Source organism: Sciurus carolinensis, chromosome 17, assembly GCF_902686445.1.
Source record: "Sciurus carolinensis chromosome 17, mSciCar1.2, whole genome shotgun sequence".
In the NCBI taxonomy this organism is placed as follows: Eukaryota; Metazoa; Chordata; class Mammalia; order Rodentia; family Sciuridae; genus Sciurus; species Sciurus carolinensis.
The window spans coordinates 18,834,451-18,855,535 of record NC_062229.1 but is presented as its reverse complement, the minus strand read 5'-3'; the positions used below and the strand labels follow the sequence as shown (position 1 = coordinate 18,855,535).

General features: G+C 40.3%; 1 protein-coding gene and 1 pseudogene across 1 annotated transcript; both read right to left on the bottom strand.

The window, feature by feature from the left end:
* Positions 1-6,810: 6,810 nt before the first annotated feature.
* Positions 6,811-7,392, bottom strand: LOC124968190 (olfactory receptor 7C2-like). The gene has a single exon (XM_047530487.1). It carries the CDS (start codon positions 7,390-7,392, stop codon positions 6,811-6,813), a length of 582 nt encoding a protein of 193 aa, XP_047386443.1.
* Positions 7,393-18,742: 11,350 nt separating this feature from the next.
* On the bottom strand, positions 18,743-19,335 carry LOC124968189 (olfactory receptor 7C2-like; annotated as a pseudogene).
* Between the last annotated feature and the right edge of the window lie 1,750 nt (positions 19,336-21,085).

Genomic DNA, 21,085 nt, shown 5'->3' with positions numbered 1-21,085 from the left:
GTAAAATATAATGTCCAAAATTGAAAGCCTTTTTGGTCTACTGGTCATCTATCTATTTTTCTTAACAGAGATCTGGTCAATCAGAAGATAATTAAAGGACTCAATGGAACGTGACCTAGACAACTAGAACTTTGTTCTCTGGAACAGTATGATTCTTTAAATAGTGTAATTTAAGAATAAAGAGGAGATCCAAGATGGCAGGAGATCCAAGATGGCAGAGTAGTGTGGAGCAGCATTCCTTGTCGCTTTGTAACTCTGTATTCAAGCAGAGGAATATCTGTTTCTCTGTGAGACAATGTTTGCTGCTCATCGATCCCCTGCTGTTTACCTCATTTGTCCACCTCACTCTCCTGCAGTCTACCAGCATATTGACTACTTTTTGAGTGCAGATCACTCACTGACTGCTGCCTATCATCCACCATTTGCCCGTTTGCCTGCCTCTTCCCTGCCCATTGCCTGCCTTTCACCTACCCATCACCCATCGCCCGAGGTCCACCTACCAATCATCTGCTGGTAGCCTGCAGATTGCTGGCAGACTGCCAGCAGATCACCATGTGCCTGCTGTTGCCTGGAAGTCCACTGTCTCAGTACTTACAGGTTTGGTTACACATTGCTGCCTGCACGACCCCTGGCCCAACTGACCGCACCTGTCTCCAGGACCACTCAACTTGACCAACCTTGCCTCACCTCCAGGACCCCCAGGTTAACTGACCACACCCTACATGGACTCAGCACCCATGCCTCATGCTCCAGCTCCTCATTTGTCAACACTTGTGGAAGCCAGTGCAGCATACTTGGATTATCCTGGAAGTGGACGAGGCCAACATTAGGCGGGGTCAATCACATCCTGAGATGCCTTCTGGAGACCAGAAGCTCATTGTCAGGCAACTGAAGACTAGGGTGTTTGAATAGCATATGACTGTTATAGTATAGATTTTTCCTTCTTTTTGAAAACTTTTAAGTTTTTATTTCTTTATTTTTCTCACTCTATTTTCCTTTTGTTTACCTGTTTCCTTAGAGTTTCTTTCTCCCTCTTCTCATGCTAACAAGCAACTTCTTTTTATTCTGCTCTTACTCTTCCTACAATCTAGTACTTGTACATACTCTTTTCTTATTCCATTAACAGTTACATCCTGCACCCTCCCCATACACTTTGTCCACCACTAGAAAATGTAGACCTCATTGCAAATCTATTTGATATACTTTAGATAAAAATCAAAATCATCCTCTCTGTTTATTATGACAATATTGTTAATGTCTTCATAGGGGCTATTTGGTTTAGGGATGCATATTGTCTGTACTGGGTGCTGCTAATATTAATCTCCCCCTTAAAGAAGAGGTTTTGGTAACCTGCTGGTTCACAATAAGGCTATAGGGGGGAACTGCAATACCCAAATCCACACTGCTAGAGGGGACGATATGTGAACAACATGAAAAAACAAGGGAAGAAAATATTCCAAACAAACCTAGATTCTATATTAATAGAATCCAGTGACAGCATGTTAGAAGAAATGTCAGAAAAGGAGTTCAGAATATACATAAATGAAATTATTTGTGAAGCAAAGGATGAGATAGGAGAGCAAATACAGGCAATGAACAATCATTCCAATAAACAGTTGAAAGAGTAACTGTGGGAAGCAAAAGATCATTTCAACAAAGAGATAGAGATTCTTAAAAAAACAAACAGGAATCCTTGAAATGAAGGAAACAACAAATTGAATAAATAACTCAATGGAAAGCATCATCAACAGACTAGATGACAATGAAGACAAAATATTTAATCTTGAAAATAAAGTTAACCAAACAGAGAAGATGTGAAGAAATCATGAATAGAACCTCCAAGAACTATGGGACATCATGAAAACACAAAATTTAAGAATTATCAGAATTGATGAAGGCACAGAGATACAAACCACAGGAATGAAGAAACTATTCAATGAAATAATATCAGAAAATTTCCCAAACCTGAAGAATGAAGTGGAAAATCAAATACAAGAGTCTTACAGAACACCAAACACACAAAATCACAACAGATCCACACCAATGTACATTATAATGCAAATACCTAACATCGAAAATAAAGATAGAATTTTAAAGACTGCAAGAGAAAAGCATCAGATTACATATAGGGGGGAAACCAATACAGGTATCAGCAGATTTCTCAGCCTAGACCCTAAAAGCAGGAAGGACCTGGAACAACATATTCCAAACTCTGAAAGTTATGGTTGCCATGACTTATACCCAGCAAAACTAATCTTCAGATTTGAAGATGAAATAAACTCCTTCCATGATCAACAAAACTAAAAAAATTACAGATAGAAAGCCTGTGCTACAGAACATTCTCAGCAAAATATTCCATGAGGAAGAAATGAAAAACAACAATTTAGGTCAGCAAAGGGAGGAACTACTGTAGAGGAAAGGCCAGTTAAAGGAGAAACCAAGTCAAGTTAAAAACCAAAAATAAACCAAAATGACTGGGAGTACAAATCCTATCTCAATAATAACGCTGTATGTTAATGACCTAAACTCATCAATAAAAAGATATTGATTGGCAGATTGGATTAAAAAAGACCCAACAATATGCTGTCTTTAGGAGACTCATCTTATAGAAAAAGACATCCACAGAATAAAGGTGAAAGAATGGGAAGAAACATACCATGCACATAGACTCAGGAAAGAAGTATAGGTTTCCATCCTTATATTTTATAAAGTTGACTTCAAGCCAAAGTTAGTCAGAAGGGATAAAGAAGGACATTTCATACTGCTTAAAGGAACTGTAAATCAGGAAGACATAATGGTTGTAAATATTTATACCTCAAACAATGGTGCATCCATGTACATCAATCAAATCCTTCTCAATTCCAGAAATCAAATAGACCAAAACACAATAACTCTGGGTTTTGACACACTGCTGTCAGAATGCTTGAGAAAATGCTTTCCCCTCCAGAGTCCTTTCAGTAGAGTATGTTAGCTAACTTTGGATTTTTCCAATGGAGAGAGAGAAAAATTCTTTCATCTGCAGTTTAAATTTACATTTCTCTTTTTTAATAGATGAAGTTAACTATTTTTTATTAATAGCAAATTTTATTTCCTTTTTTCATGTTTCAAAAGGATTATGATTTTGTCAATTTACATGTTAGGAGGAATAGCTCTTTCTGATATGACCTGTAAGTATCTCCTTTAGTTTTCTTTTTGAAAAAGTTTGTTTAGGATGCTTCTTTCCACAAAAAAATGGATTTTTATGTAACAAAAAGTACTCATGAAATAATTTATGACTTAGGGATTTTGAGTCATGAAAGGCTAGATATATCTTGCTAACTCCAGATTTATAAAGAAAAAAAATTACAGTTTTCTTCTTGTGTTATTTAAAAAATATCTTTGCTACATATGGAATTTTTCATGGTATATGAGGTAAGGCAGGGATATTACTCTACTTATCCCTGTAACATTTATTGACTACTTCTTTTTCCCAGTGATTTTAGATGATGTCCTCCTTATATATTCAATTTTTATATGTATCTGAGTGTATTTACTTCTGGGATTTCCATTTGGCTAATAGACCAGTATGATACTCTGAAATTATTTAGGCTTTTAAATACTGCCTTAGTGTGTTTTAGTGCTGGTTCACTTCTATGTTTATCTTTTTCACTAAATTTAGCACCAGGTGATACAGTTTAGAATTGTTAAGTTTTCATTGAGGTTTTATTAAATTTACAATTTAATTTACACAATATGGTCTTTCTAACTTTTAGAAAGGCTATTTTTTGCCTTCAGTGGTATTTTAATTTTTATTTAATAGGCCTCACATTTTATTGACAAACATATTAATATATTTTTGTTACTGTTATATATGAAAACTTTTCGTCATTTCAATCTTCAAATGATTGTTTAAAAATATAATCTACTGATTTTTGTATGTTGATTTTGTACTTGGTAATCTAATTGCACTATCTTAACTTTGTCATAGTTATTAATAAAATATCTTGACTCAATATAAAAGAACAAAAAATGATAACTATTATAATATTAATATTATAATTTTACATGCATTTGCAGTATTAATTTTTGACATGCTATCCTTACAACTTTACATAGGATGTAAGGATAAATATGGTTATTGATTTTATGATTTAAATGCCAATTGAATATGTGCCTCCAATTATGCATTTCAAGAAATCTATTTCCCTAAGTGGTACAGAATTTGCAACAGAGAGTTCAAATCCCTTCGTTAATGTGAAAATATTGTTATACTTATTATTCTTTGTTGTGGTTATCTGCTGGACTGTGGGTCAGTTGCCACAAAGCTATTCCCTGAGGGATCCCAGAGCTCCTGTAAGGCCTGGACTTCTGGTCCTAGATCAAGGGCTGCTAAACCCCCTCCACGTCTGGCACACTGTTACAGTGTCTCAGTGGAGGTGCCTGCCCCCAGTACCAGTGCCAGTACTTCTCAGGATCCCAGAGCTGTGCTCCCCCATGCATGCCTGTGACTCAGGTCTCACCTTCATTAATATTACCCAGGTCCCCATCATCTGTCGCCATGAGGCAGTCTGCAAGCCAGATCAGTGTCAAGAAGGATCCCCTTAGGCTCAACTCCCTTCTTGGGAGGAAAGGAGAATGGGAGGAGCTCAGAGCCACCTATGCTGAAGACCATCCACCCTCTCTGCCCATGTGGCCTTCCACAGCATTGGGTGATGAGAGTCCCTGCATGCTTCTCAACTCCAGCCTCAGGTGACAGAGCTGTATAGACACCATACAGAGGTGCCCTCCCACGTGCCACACCTGCCTGAATTCTCTCAACCCCTATAGGAGCAGGTATTTACTTTGCAAAATTAGTGTGTGAGTGATTGATGGAACTTCCTGTGATGATACAGATGTTCTGTTGGTGTTGCCAAATGTTGTAGCCACTGGTCACTCAAGTCTTCCTAGCCACTGGGATTACAGGCATGAACCAGCTAAGAACACCATATTTGAAAAACAGCTACTAAGTGGAATTCTGGAAGTGGAAATTTAGGTCAGAGAACTCTCACTTCCTTTAAGGTTTAACTATTATTGATATAAAACTTGGCTTGAAAGAGCTAAGATCACACTTGTGCAAGAATCCTGATTTCTACAGCCCTGGGGTTCAGTTTCATCACCATATCTGTGACCTTGTGTGAATGACCTTGCTGCCATAAGCTCTTACTTTCTTATCTGAACAGAGGAGAAAGTGTCCCCAGTTGCATGTTCTGGTTTGGGTGTGGTTTAAATGTGTCTTCCAAAGTTTCCTAGATTGCAAACTTGGTCTTCAGTGTGGCAATTTTGGCCAGGGGTGGAGAGGTTAAGAGGTGGACTACGGGGCAGGGCTGTTAGGTCATTGGTTTGCTACCCCTAGAAGTTATTAATGCAGTTCTACTGACACCCTGTTTGCTATGAACGTGCAAGACATCCATCCGGTCTCTCTGGCTTTTGTCTTTCCATGTGGCCTCTGCTTTGTCCATGTGCTTTGGCTATGACTCCTTCTACAATGATATGCTATGACTAGAGAGTCACTTGAAAACTATGCTACACTATTTGGACTTTCATTTTCCTAAACCAGGATCTATATAATACTCCCTGCTGTACAAAGAACCCAACTTCAAGTCCTTTTTTACAGCAATGGAAAATGGGCTAAAACATCCCATAAATGAGTTACTGGAAAAAGTAATATGATGATGTGGATAACACACTGAAATAGCTGCTGTCACATCTTGAGTGTTGTTCTTACTGACATTAATATCAACAGCTTTTCATTTCTTTTCTAGCTTCAAATCTAGTACTAAGCTTTTGAATTTTTATGTTTTTATCCAGATTCTATTTGATATTTAACCACTCACTTCTCTGATTTTCTTTCCACTTTTAAAAGATTTAACAAGGATCAATATTTTTTTTACCAAGAACTGCATTAGGCTTCTTGGTTGTAAAAGTGAATAAGATATAGTTCTGATAGTTAAGGAAGTCATACTGTGTTGAGTAGGAAAATTCAACCAAGTTGCCTCGTGTGACTGAAAGAAAAATGAATCAGATCAAAAGTGGAAATGTTTTGAGTTAGTCTTATTCTCATCATCAAGGAAAAGAACTCTGTCAATGGGTACGCAATCAGGGCAACATTTCCAAAATACTTTAATTGAACATCCCTCCACTTAAGGGGTTATGAAAAAGTGTAAGATTTAATTAAAAACTACAAACTTAGCATATTCTTGGTCATAAATAGAAATTAATGAACCTGATTCCACAGGAGTGGGGAGCTGAGCAGATGTTGCAGGAGGTTAGGAAGGGGAGAAGGGAGGTTGAATAATGAGGACCCAGGTACGGTTACCCAGAGGCAATAATTTCTAATGTTCTACTGCAGAGTGGGATGATTATAATCCAACAATTAGTTTATATTTTACAGAGAACATGAGGAGTTCAAAGCTTCCCAACTCCAGCAATTTTGAAATGTTTAAAGAGATGGAAAAATTACAGATTTGATCATCACATATTATTCACGATTGTCAAATTATCCCAATGTACTCAAAAATATATCAGATTATTATGTGTCATCAAATATTCCAAACAACCTCTTAGGTGTTAGTGCATGAAAACAGATTGTACCACAGAATGTTAAAATGACTGGTTAGAAAGTGAAAAGGGTGTTCTAATATATACCATGATGAATAGTAGCTAGGGACAGAAAGACCCAATTGGAAGACCCAAGGAAAAAGTTCAAAATAAAAGTAGAAGCGGTGCAAATATTGGATGAAGGGGTCCAGGCTCTCTGGTCTTCAGAATCATGCACGACACTGATGAGGAGATTCATGCAAAGAAACTTTCACTGAGAGGCACCGCCTCGCTGAGGACTCTCTCCAGAGCCACCTTGATATCTCTGTTCCTCAGACTGTAGATGAAAGGATTCAACATGGGATTGACCACGGTGTACATCACTGAGGCCATCAGACTCATCGTAGAGGATGGTGAAGCAGCAGAACTGAGGTAGACCCCAAGGCCAGTGCCATAGAACAAGGAGACCACCAGGAGGTGAGACCCAAAGGTGGACAAGGCTTTGTACTTCCCCTCAGCTGATGAGATTCTGAGGATGGAGGAGAAAATCTGATAATAGAGGAGGATGCCAGTGAGAGGGAAAACACCCAGGATGATGGTCACAGAGTACACCACTACGTTATTGATGAGGGTGTCAGAACAGGCAAGCTTTGGAACCTCAGGAAGATCACAGAAAAAGTGAGGAATTTCCCTGTTTGTGCACAAGAACAGCCTTAAGATGGTCATGGTCTCTGGCAGGGAGCCCAGGACACTGATCATCCAGGGCCCCAGAATCATAAGCAAACAGAGCTGTGGGCTCATGATGGACATATAGTTCAGGGGTTGACAGATGGCCATGACACGTTCATATGCCATCACTGTCCAGAGCACATTGACCTGGCATGCACAAAACAAAACAAAACAAACAAACAAAAAATAAATCTGTGAGATGCAGCCTGCAAAGGTGATAACTCTGCTCTGCGTCTGGATGTTCCATAGAGCCTTGGGGATGGTGGTGGAGGTGAAACCAATGTCCGCCAGGGACAGGTTGGAGAGGAGGAAGTACATGGGCATGGGGAGGTGGGAGTCTGAGATGGTGACCAGGATGATGAGCAGGTTCCCCAGCACAGTGACCAGTACATGAACAGGAGCATGTCAAATAGGAGGGACTGCATGTCAGAGTCCGCTGTGATTCCCAGGAAGATGAATTTACAAGTTCCTGTTTGGTTTCCTCTTTCCATGGGGTTTTTGGTTTTTTAAAATTTATTTATTTTGAGTCATTGTACACAAATGAGGTACCATTGTTGTTTCGCTGGTTGTGCAAGTGTTAGAGTCGCACCATTTATGTAATCATACATGTACATGTGGCAGTGATGTTTGTCTCATTCTGTTATATTTCCTTCCCCCTATTTTTGCTCTATACAATCCAGCCTTTCTCCATTCTTACCTCTCTCCCATTATGTATCATCATCCACTTATCAGAGATATCATTTTGTCTTTGGTGTTTTGGGATTGGCTTATTACACTTAGCATGATATTCTCCAACTGCTTCCATTTACCTGCAAATGCCATAATTGTATTATTCTTTATGGCTGAGTAATATTCCATTGTTTAGATATACCACGGTTTCTTTACCATTCATCTTTTGACGGGCATGTAGATTGGTTCCACAATCTATCTATTGTGAATTGAAATGCTATAAACATTGATGTAGCTGCTTCACTGTAGTATGCTGATTTTAAGCCGTTGGGTATAGGCCAAGGAGTGCAATAGCTAGGTCAAATGGTGGTTTCATTCCAAGTTTTCTAAGGAATCTCCACACTGCTTTCCAGAGTGGCTGCACTAATTTGCAACCCCACCAGCAATGTATGTGTGTACTTTTTTCCCCACATACTCGCCAACAATTATTGTTGCTTGTATTCTTGATAATCACCATTGTAATTGGGGTGGGCTGGAATCTTAGTGTAGTTTTGATTTGCATTTCTCTTCTTAATAGAGATGTTGAACATTTTTTCATGCATTTTTGATTGCTTGTAGATCTTCTTCTGTGACTTGTCTGTTCATTTCCTTACCCCATTTGTTGATTGGACTAGTTGGATGCTTGGTGTAAAGTTTTTTGAGTTCTTTATAGATTCTGGAGGGGGTTTTTGGTTTTCCTGAGAAAGGGGGACAACAGGAACTCAAAATTCCCTCCCAATAGGTATTCTCCAGGATAACCTCCATATCTTTTATTTAGACCTAGGAAAATCAAGAAATTGTTCATTTTGTCTCACTGTTGGATTTCTTTGATGAGAAGCTCTAACTACCATTGCAATCTGCAACAAAATAAAATAAAACAAAGCAAGTGTATTTAGTGGTCTCCAGAGGTGCTTTCTGGAAGAGGGGAACCAATTCAGCCTCGTAGGAAATTTCCTGGTATGTGCAGTTCCAGGTCTGAACCACCTGCACCTGATGCCCCAGGTGTGGAGCTACCATCTGCATCCTCACAAGTCTGTCTGCTCAGTGATGTGTTGGTTCCTTTGTGGACCCCAGCTGCAGTGCCTGCTGCATCCTCAACAGTCCTCCCTTCCCCAGCATCCTGGTGGCTGCCATGGTGTGTTCTGCCTAACCGTGTGGAAACGTGAAGTCCCTAACTCTAGACAGATTCAGCGACCATTGGAAGGCTCTGTGGTTTACAGTGCCTGGTTATGCAATGTCCGCACTTCACATCCACTGGAACTGGGGTACTCCTTGTGCTAAAATATATGGGGAAACACTGCTGTTATTATTTTCCTGATTTCACTGCAATTACTACTTTCTCTCTATAAATACAACCAACATGGGATTTCTAAATATGGAAATTCTAGAATTTCTAAAACGAAGCATGAAATTTATGCATATTTTGAATCATATGATTCTCATATTATAATATTGAACCATCTGGAAATGGCTTTTGAAACATGCTTGCTTTTGGTATTGACTGTGTTAATTTTCCTTTCAAAAAATTCAGTTTTGATTTATTGTGATTTTTCATTTTCCTCTTTATGATCATCTATAGGTGGCCACTGTCATTTTAGAAAATTCAGGTGTTTCCCTTTTTACATTCTTAAAAATAAATGATTGTAAGTGACCATCTATGTTATAATGGTAAATAATTTCTCAGTTTCTTTCTAATTTTTTCTTCGACTTTATTTTTTTTGTTTTTTTTTTCTTTTTATTGTAAACAAATGAGATACATGTTGTTTCTGTTTGTACATGGAGTAAAGGCATACCATTTGTGTAATCATAAATTTACATAGGGTAATGTTGTTGATTCATTCTATTATTTTTCCTTCCCCCTCACCCCTCCCACCCCTCTTTTCCCTCTATACAGTCCTTCATTCCTCCATTCTGAGCCCTCTCCCTAACCCTAACTCTAACCCTAACACTAACACCTCCCACCCCCCATTATGTGTCATCATCCACTTATTAGCGATATCATTTGTCCTTTGGTTTTTTGAGATTGGCTTATCTCACTTAGCATGATATTCTCCAGTTTCATCCATTTCCCTCAAATGCCATAATTTTATCATTCTTTATGGCTGAGTAATATTCCATTTTATATATATACCGCAGTTTCTTTATCCATTCATCAATTGAAGGACATCTAGGTTGGTTCCACAATCTGGCTATTGTGAACTGAGCAGCTATGAACATTGATGTGGCTGTATCTTTGTAATATGCTGATTTTAAGTCCTTTGGGTATAGGCCAAGGAGTGGGATAGCTGGGTCAAATGGTGGTTCCATTCCAAGTTTTCCAAGGAGTCTCCACACTGCTTTCCAGAGTTGCTGCACTAATTTGCAGCCCCCACTTTATTTTTATTGGTGTCTTTTTCATTAAAATATTTTCTCCTTATAGAATAAATGAAAGTTGAACAAAGACTCACCAAATATAATCTGTACCAAATGTTTTTCCAGGTAGCAGACTGTTCTTGTTGAGGAGGTTTTAATCCTTTAGCCATGTTGGAAGAGCAATATTATTGAATATTTATTAAAGGCTTCATGAAGGTCAAAAATTAATTTGGAAAAGTGTCATCGTAATGTTTCAGATTCTCATTCTAGTCACAGATGTTTCCCTCTGGGTATTTTAATCATATTTTTGAGCAAATTTTCCTGACATTTGGAACATATATATATAAGTTATAATTATTTTGTATTGAGAGTGTTTAATGTGAGAGAGGTTTAATGTTCATAAGAATGATGTGCATTGACATTATCTCTCTGTTTTTGTTATGGTATTATTAAAGGTTTAGATTTTTCTGTGTTAATGAGATGCCCTGTTCCAAGGAATGCATTTTAGTTTAATGATTTTCTAAAAATATATCCACATTCTTCAAATAATAATAATTAATAACAACTATTTCTTTTACAGGTCTTATATTATTGGTGGGAAATCCCAAAATCTTGTTACAATTTATGGGATGATTTAGAATTTGTGTTTTTCTTTCTTTTCTTTTAGGGAATAACCCTAAACATGGTGGTAATGTGATGTTCACATTTATATTAAAATTCATCATATTGAATGCATAAATATAAAAATGACTTCACGTTAAATTTCTGGGTGCTTTTAAGTGGATTTGTAAAGGTATAAATAAATTTTAGTGAAAAACTTATTAGAAACAATGCTGAATCCATCTCCATATTCTCAAAAATATTTTTTTGTATTGTCAAATAAATTGTAAACATTGAATGTCGAACAAGGGACTACACCAGCAATCTGAGGAAACAAGTGTATAAGGTGAACTTACCATGGAGACACCTAACCTTCGTAGAGTGACTTTCTGAGCATGAGACCTATTGTAGATGTAAGGGAGGTGAACATAGGTAATTGTGTCCATAAGCTGAAGATTGTGAATAAGAAATATGATGCAGAATACCCTAGATGCAAGAATAATTTATGGGATTGACCAAAGTTAATATATTTGATCTACAAAGTCTTAATTATAAATCTTAGAAAGATTCATGCTTTACTGGGAAAAGGACAGACAGTATTATAGATTTATAAAAGAAAATATCAAAAGGGTGGTAACTGCTTGAAATGTTTGATGAAGGAGAATGAAGGTAGTTGTAATGGCTCCAGATGACTGAGATGGCAGGGTAGGGAACTCTTGACAGACAGTGTCAGTAAGAGGAGGTCAGTTTCTACTAAGAAGGACAGAGTTCCTCAGAACCAGGCTCGAGTAGAGAGAGGAAGCAAGATGAGAGGGAGAGACATCAAGAGGTACAGCAGCTGGCTGCACAGACTACTCTAAATGAGGGGCTCTCTCACTGCAATGTCCCCCCCTGGGCCACCAAGGCTGGTCCTGTGAGTGCTGTGCTGCCTCCTACCTGCTCCCACATCAGCACCCCAGAGGTGGTGAGCTCCTGCTCTTCCTTCCCAGGGTGATGAGGGTCAGCTCAGCTGTGATGAAGGGAGGAGGTAGCGTCAGGGAGGAGGGCTCTTCAAGGTCCAGATGAAGCCACTCATTCCTGCAGAGCTGAGCTGTGGGCCAGAGTATCACGGGGCATATTTACTATTTCCAGGACCTCAGAAGTTGACTACTCATGAATGCTCATTAATCATTGCATTGTTACTCAATTAAGTTTCCCTGAGTGAGGAAACAAAATTAGGAAGGTAATTGTGAATGCAGCCAGTTTTGGATCCCTGGAACCAACTAGTTTTCCAGATACAGACAGTCTTTCCCTTGGGGCTCTTGACTCCAGTGTTGGCCTTGATCTCAAGGGATCATTGTCTTTCCCTATGAGCATTTCCTCATCAAGTAACTTGGAGCTTGCCTTCACAGACAAGAGCAAACACTCTTTCTAAGCCAACAGAGAGCTGACTAATACCCCTGCCCACATACTTTGACACAGCTTCTGTCCTCCCTACCCAGGGCACAGTGTAGACACAGTTCCAGGAGTGTGATCAGAGAAATACAACGAGAGGAGTTTATGCAGGAAGTCATCTGCATGAATCCACAGCTTTCTTTACAAGCTCAAAACAAGTCCATTGTGTGGTCCTAAATATTCGAAGCCAGAGAGTAAGGACCATCTTTAACAATTTAGAAGGCACTGCCTTTATAGGCCACATCAAGCATTATGAAAAATCAGAAAATCAGAACAGTGGAACACCAAGCATTCCTTTCATGTCCTTGTGTTTAGCATGAAGGAGTAGCCAACAGGTGAGATCTCCCAAAGGCACTACCTACCATGGGGCTCCCAATGCCCAGGTGTTCAGGAATTGCAGCACTTTCCTGGTTCACGCTGTATTCCTGGTTCATTTCCCAGTCTCTTCCTCTCAGGAGGAGTGCCATTCCTCACTCACATACAACACGTAGGCATCAGCCTCTAAAAAGGTGTATTATAGGAAACAGCCCTGTGAAATCCTTTTTTGGAGTCAAACAAGGAGCATCAGTGTAGTTTTGAAGACATGGTCAGCGATTTCTGTTTGAGAATCATGGGGCTGAGTGTTTTCATGTCAACATACGGGAATGATTTTTCCTTGAGGACTGATATGTGCTGATTTTAACCATGTCCTTTAACTTGTTATTAATACACTCTCCCTTCCCTCTTCTGGCTCTGGTAGATCATAGCATCATAGCACAAATTCTGTGGCTCCACTTTAAACATTGGGCAAGGATATACGTTCAATTATTTTCATTTGTAAAATTGTCTTGGGGAAAAGAAGCAGGAGAAGAATAAGAGAAAAGGTGAATGTCTTAGGCAGACTCCCACATGCCCCTGGGCCCCTGATCTGTACTGTAAGTGACACTGGGGTCTTGAATATAATCTCTGAACAGACTTTTCTTCTTTGAAGTTCATTTAAAAATGACATAATCAAGATGGTGGAGGAGATACCAGCTTCATCATCCCACCCAAAACCAGGTAGAGACAACACTCTACATACCACAAAATCCCAGGTAGCATCTGCAAAAATGCACTGCGGATGAAAGAAATGAAGAGGATACCACTGACATAGAAGAATTTCTGGTCATATTGACATACTTAAGATGCCATCAGATGCTGAGAACAAATATAGCATAGGTTACTGGGATGGTATTAAGGCAATGCTCCATGAGTGAGACCATCTCACCAGAACGGAAGACCTACCATGGGTCTCCCTACGCCCACGTATTTCAGGGTATCCACACTCCTGGTCCATGCTGTGTTCCTCAATCCACTTCCCATTCTCCTCCTCCTAGGAATGAAGCCATCCCTTGCCAACACTTGCTAAAGAGACACCAGTTTCTACAAAAGCATCATACAAGAAACAGACTTTTGGAGTCAAAGAAAGAAAATCATGTGGAGAATGTCACAGACTGTAAAGTGCAGTGACCCCTGTTTGGGAACAATGTGGTCAAATCTTTTATTGTCCATGTATCAGGAATGGTTGCTGTAGGGAGAACTCCTATGTGCTCATTTTAGCAAAGTCCTGAGTATTGTGGCACATAGTCCCCCTTCTCCCTTCTGATGTTGTAGATCACAGGGTCAAGTCTGTAGTTCCAACTTAACAAATGTGTAAGTACTTATGATCCATCACTGTCATGTGTGCACATGCTTTGGGTTAAAGAATTAGGAAGTGAATCAAAACGGGAGGCAGGATCTTCTCAGGTAGAATCCTAGGTGACTGGGTAGGGTGTGCCTTTAATTGTTAGTGATTCTGGGTTTTCAAGTGGAGGAATCACTGGACAGCCTTTTATTTTGTGAATTCCTTTCAGGCATGACAACATCAAGATGGCGTAGCAGGCAATCTCTGCCTTTACCAGTTCACCTAAGTCAGGCAGAGACTGTTATCCATAAAGCAGGAAAGCCCATGGTGGAACCAAGAGCCCATCAAGAAAGGGGATTCACATGGTGGTAACAAAATGACAGGATGATGGAAATGCTAGGACATGACTAGTAGCGATGCATAAAGTAGAGGATATTGGTTGCACCCATGTAGTAGGACCCACGGTGATTGATAGCAGCCTGCCCCACAGAGGACACCATCACCTTGTGCCAGGACATCATCAATGACTATTTCCCCTGGGGAACTCCACAGAGGGAGATGTGGCTCCCAGGTTCTCTTTTCCTCAGGAACAGACTGCTGTGGATTCACTTTGGAAAAGATTCCATATCCTCCTACACGCTGCTAGAGTCCTGACTCCAATGCTGTTGCTGCAGCCCATTAGGAGTCCACTGTCCATATCCACCCCTGTGGCTGAACTTGGCATGACCACAATTCAGATACTGTTCTCTTGTAATGGTGAGGTAGTTTGCACTCTTATATCAAGAGATGAGATCTCAGTGCATGTGACCATATGCTGGAGATTGGGTCACTTGCTGCAGAGAGGTATTCCCTGAGGTGCCCCTAACTTCTATAAGTCTGTGGAAACCTGGGCCATCCAGTCCTGGATCGTCATCTGCTTCACAACATCCACATCTGACACAGTGTTACCAACATGTCAGTGTACCAATACCATTACTGTCCTGGATTCTAGAGCTACATGTCTGCAATGTATGGCTATGATTCAGGTTTCAGGTTCATGGTGATTACCCAGGTACCCCTCATCTGACATCTGTCCAGTGTCACCATGAGTCACATTGTAAGCCAGATCAGTGCCATGAGGACTCTGCTGAACCGTAACACCATGGTTCATTGCTAGCTCTTCCTGGGAGAGACATGGTGGAAGAGTGTGTAAGAGGAAAGTACTCAGCACACGGTAGGTGGGGAGTAGAGAGAGAAAGGGAGCATGAAAGGGGATGGGGAGAGGGTGAACCCTTCCAGGTCACACCCCAGTGACCCATTTCCTGCATCTAGTTCTCACTTCAAAACACCACAGCAGAAGAGTGTAGTGGAGGAAAGTGGCTCAGGACACATGGCACCACAAGCAGAGAGAGCCCTGCTCATCAAGAACAAAATATATGACCCAAGGGCACACCTCCAATGACTCATCCCCTCCAACCACACCTTAACAGTCTACAGATACCACCCTGTTAGTCACCACTAGGGATTAATGCAATCATTAAGTTCACATGGTCAGATCCAATCATTTCATCTCTAAACTTTCTTGGATTATCTCACATGTGGGTCTTTTGGGAACGACATGTAGCTAAACCATAATATCCACTGATGATGTCAGAGCTCCTGGAGCCAGTGGCTGACTAAGAGCTGCACCTCTGAACCTTGCTGCACTGAGGATCATGCTTCCAACACATGTGCTTTGGGGATACTCCAGATCCAAACCGTAACAACTCCTTAGATGCTCCTGGAACAACAAGGCCCTGTAGACACCTTGATTTTATCCCAGTGATATCCATTCTGGACTACCATTCTTTTGAACTGTAAAATACTTCATTGGTGCTCTTTTAATCTTCCAAGCTTGTTGTAATTGGCTCCAGCAGCAAAAGGAAATGACCATACCTGGCAATCCCCATGTTCTTGTTTTAAACTGGTCAACCACTACCCGTGGCCAACTCACGTTGTCTATGAAGCAGAGTTGAGCAGGCATGTTGGAATGGCAGCTCAGGTGTGCTTTTCACTGTGAACAATGGGGCAAGATAGTTTTCAAGCAAAGGAGCACAGTGGGCCATTTTCCATCTCATATGAAATTATGTTTAAATATTTATTCATATAGACGTTGTGAATTTGTTTTCTCTAAATATATCAGTTCAGTAGAATATGAAAATACAAATCTCCAAAAATTAAAAGATATACTAGTGTTAAAAAAATCAGTGTAGAAGAAAAAGATTTTGAAATAAATGTTGTTCAGATTTTTTTAAAGTCATTGAATCAAAATAAACTAAATTATTGCCTTAATACCAAAATAAGAAAGCTGTAGTAAAGATCTTCAACACTACTGGACTCTAGAAGACAGTATCAATGAGCCCTCTGAGCATATGCTAGGGTGTAAGGAAAGGAACTGAATGGAACCGAGAACATAAATGATGAATCAAGCATGTTAAACAAGTGTAGGTCAAGAAAATGAAAGAAAAAACAAATGGAATTCTAGGGGATGTATTTAGAACATGTTAGGCATTGTAAAACATGAACTTGTAGATATGTACACTGTTTAGTCAATTACAGTGAAAACACATGATGCTAGGTGATCCAAGGAGATGAGCCAAAAATATAGAGAATAAATGCAAGGAACTCATGACCCGGTGTATGTGTCTATTAAGACATCACCTGTCACCTGAATATGTGCCACTGTGCTGGCTGTACTTCAGTAAAGTAGAAATGCAGGATAACACAAAATCATGAAAAGGCGTACAGCTTCACTAAGGATCCAGGGCAGTGCTGTGGTTCGATTTGTGGTGTTTCCAAAGCTCAGGTGTGGGAGAAGTCTGCAATGTTCAGAGGTTAAGTGACTGGATCATGAATCTGTAACCTAATTTGTGGACTAAGCCCATTAAAATGGACCATCTGAGTGATAAGTGTAGGCAGGTAGGGTGTGGCTGGAGGAGCTAGGTCATCAGGGGCTTACCTTCTGTTTGTATTTTCTTTCTGGGGAGCGGAGCTCTCTCTGCCTCCTGCTTGCCTTGCTCTAAGCTGCTTTCCTCCTGCTCACTCTTCCAGCATGACATGTGGCCGCATCTCAGGCCCAGAGCTATGGAGTCAGCTGACCATGAATCAAAACTCTGAAACTGAGAGCCAAAATAAACTTTTCCTTTTCTAAATATTCTTGTCAGGAGTTTTGGTGAGAGCAAGGAAAAGCTGACTAAAACAGTAAGTGAAATGAGAAACCTGTTGTGCCCTGCATAACAACATTTTGGTCCCTCATCAACCACACATAAGATCATGATTTCATAAGTTTGCATCCCCTGGTGATGCCACAGCAATATTAACTTGTCTATGTGGCTGTGTTAAGAAAGCAGGACTGTCCACCCCCATATCTCTCTGGCTTCCTGTCTCTCCATGTGATCTCTCCCTTTTGGGAGTGCTCCTTGCTCAGCTTCATCCACCTGGATGGGATGAAGTCAGAGGCTCCCTCACTAGAGCTGGAGTCATGCTAATTGGACTTAATAGACACCAACTGTGAGAATAATGGATTCTTTATAACTTATAACTTTTCTGGCACTTTGTAATAATAATGCACATGGACTAACATGTCATATAAAAGAGATATGGGAAGCTTAGTGATGTGATGTGTATAAAACGTGGAAATAGTGTTGACACCTACTGCGTGCTGTTGTTATTAATATCAGCATAAATTACTCCAAATTTCTTTTCCAGCTCAAAATTTTTTATTCATTTTAAAACTTTGTATATCCTGTTCTTGATTCTATTTTACCTTTAACTCTCTGCTCTGCCTTTTTCACTACATTTGACAAATATTCCCTGAGGAAAAAAGTCCTTTCCAACAACAGGATGAGGCATTTGTCTTAAAGGTTGGGAAAGAGGATTTTTTGAATTTGAAGAATCTGTACAGAGGATGAGTAAAAAATTGAATATAGTTGGTGTGATGGGAAGCACAGTAATTTGATATGATAGGATGAATTTTTTCACTCCCTCTAAGAAATGTTCTTGTATATGAATTTTTCAGACAACATTAACTCAACACTAGAAGTACACATTCCATCACTTCTGATATATGTCAGTCCAAAAGACCAGAAGCAAAGACTGCAAGTTCTTGCTCACGTGAGGATGAGTGTGAAGTTGATGTCACAGGAGTTGAGAGTACAATAGAGGTCCCTAGAACTCAGGTGGGGTGAGGAGGATGTTGGGTAGAGGGCATGAAATTCAGTTTTATAAGAGAAATGATTTATAAAGCTCTACAGCTCATAGAGGGCCATAATTCATAACAATTGATTTTATAATTTTAGAAAACTTGAAGAGAGAAAGTGAAGTGTCCCAGTGAAAAGTAATGATAAATGTTTCAGGAGATGGAAATGCCAATTGCCTTGATTTGATCAGTATATGTTTCACACATGCATGGAGATATCACACTGTACCCCATAAACATATGGCAGTATCATGTATCAATAGAAATACAAATGCCCATACCTCAGTGTAAGTAATTGCAAATGAAAATGTCCAGGTGTATTCATACAAAAATGGTAAGACAGTGTACATGATCCAATATGTAGCATTATGAGCAGTCCCTAGGTGGGAATGAGTCCTAAGAAGATGCAGAGAATGAGTTGGTCTAAAATACACAAAGCAGAGGTAGGCACAATTTGGATGGAGAGGGTGAGACTCTCTGGTCTCCAGTGTGGCACACACTGTGACTCATGAGAGGTGTGCATCCATTCTTTCTGTGAGAGGAAACATCTTATTGAGGACTCTCCCCAGGGTCACCTTGATGTCCCTATTCCTCAGACTGTAGATGAAAGTGTTCAGCATGGAAGTGACCATGGTGTACATCACTGAGGACATCAGACTCATCTTAGAAGACACTGTGCCTATGGAACTGAGGTTAACTGCAAGGCTAGTTCCATAGAACAAGGAGACCACCAGGAGGTGAGACCCACAGGTGGAAAAGGCTTTGTACTTGCCTCTGTCTGATGAGATCTTCAGGATGGAGGAGCAAATCTGAGAGTAGAAGAGGAGGATGCCAATGAGAGGGAAAACACCAGGATGATGGTCACAGAGTACACCACTATGTGATTGATGAGAGTGTCAGAGCAGGCAAGCTTCAGAACTTCAGGAAGATCACAGAAAAAGTGAGGGATTTCTATGTTTTTGCAAAAGGACAGCCTAAAAATGGTCAAGGTGTCTGGGAGGGAGCCCAGGATACTGATCAACCAGGACCCTAGAGCCATGAGCTGGCAGAGTCGTGGGCTCATGACGGACACATAGTGCAGGGGGTGACAGATGGCCATGAAGCAGTCATAGGCCATCACTGTCAGGAGCAAATTGTCCTGGTATCCAAACACAAAGGAAAAGCAAATCTGTGAGATGCAGTCTGCAAAGGTGATGACTCTGCTCTGTGTCTGGATGTTCCTCAGAACCTTGGGGACAGTGGTGGATGTGAAACCAATGTCAGCCAGGGACAGGTTGGAGAGGAAGAAGTACATGGGCGTGTGCAGGTGGGAGTCTGAGATGGTGGCCAGGATGATGAGCAGGTTCCCCAGCACAGTGACCAGGTACATGGACAGGAGCAGGTCCTGGAGCAGGAGGAGGGACTGCAGGTCAGGGTCATCTGTGAATCCCAGGAGGACGAAGTTGCCAGCTCCTGTTTGGATTTCTTCTTTCCATGGGGTTTCTGAGTTTCTCGAGAAGGAGGGAATAAGAACTCAAAATTAACTCCCAGAAGGAATTCCCCAGTTGCCCCCAGTGTCTTTTACTGAAACTTCAGAAACTAGAGAAATTATATATTGTGTCTTGTCATGGGGTGTTTGTGCTGACAAGTTGAAGTTTATGTTTCACTCAAAGCAAACGGCTTCTAGGCCAGTGGTTCTCAAATGGTTTTCCTGGAACAGCCACCTGAATATCACCTGGAAACTTGGTGGGAATGTGCATCTTCAGGTCTACAGAACCACCTAAGCCTCACAATCCAGGTTATTAAGGATTCTGATGCGCATGGCAGTTTGTAGGTCCTGGCTCTAGTGCTTGTTGCATCCCTGGCAGCCAGTCCTTCCCCAGTGTCCTGGTGGCTGCTCTGGGCTGTTCTTCTCACTACACGTGGGCATGCGAGCTTCCTAGCTCCAGGCAGGAGCATCAATGAGTGGAGGACTCTTTATTTTATAAACTGCCTCTTTGTAATTTCTACATGTTATATTTGTGGGCCTTTAGTGCTCTTTCTGCTAAAAATATCGATAACCACTGTGAGTGTTCATTACTTCCATTTCATTTTTAGTATTTTCATGTTTTTATAAGTGTATTATAGTCATACCAACCTAGATGTCCTTCAATTGATTAGTGGATAAAGAAACTGTGGTATATATATACAATGGAATGTTACTCAGCCATAAAGAACGATAAAATTATGGCATTTGCAGGCAAATGGATGAAACTGGAGAATATCATGCTAAGAGAGATAAGCCAATCTCAAAAAAACAGAGGACGAATGATATCGCTAATAAGTGGATGATGATACATAATGGGGGGTGGGAGGGGTTAGTGTTAGGGTTAGAGATAGGGTTAGGGAGGGGGGCAAGAATGGAGGAAGGAAGGACTGTATAGAGGGAAAAGAGGGGTGGGAGGGGTTGGGGGGAAGGAAAAAAAATAACAGAATGAATCAAGCAACATTACCCTATGTAAATTTATGATTACAGAAATTGTATGCCTTTATGCCATGTACAAACAGAGAAACAACATGTATCCCATTTGTTTACAATAAAAAAATAAGTGTATTATAGTCATAAATAAGATCGTGTTTCCTTTTGGCATACAAGCAGGGAATATATTTTGCTTTACTCCAGTCCTCAGTTCTACCACTTTCACTGCATAATTCCAACACAGATGGATTTGCAAAATATAGAAATCCTGAGCCACGTGTAATGGTGCACGCCTGCAAGCCCAGTGACTCCGGAAGCTGAGGAAGGACGATCACCAGTTTGAGGCCATCCTCGCAAACAGAGTGAGGCCCTAAGGAACTTAGCAAGAGCCAGTTTCAAAAAAAAAAAAAAA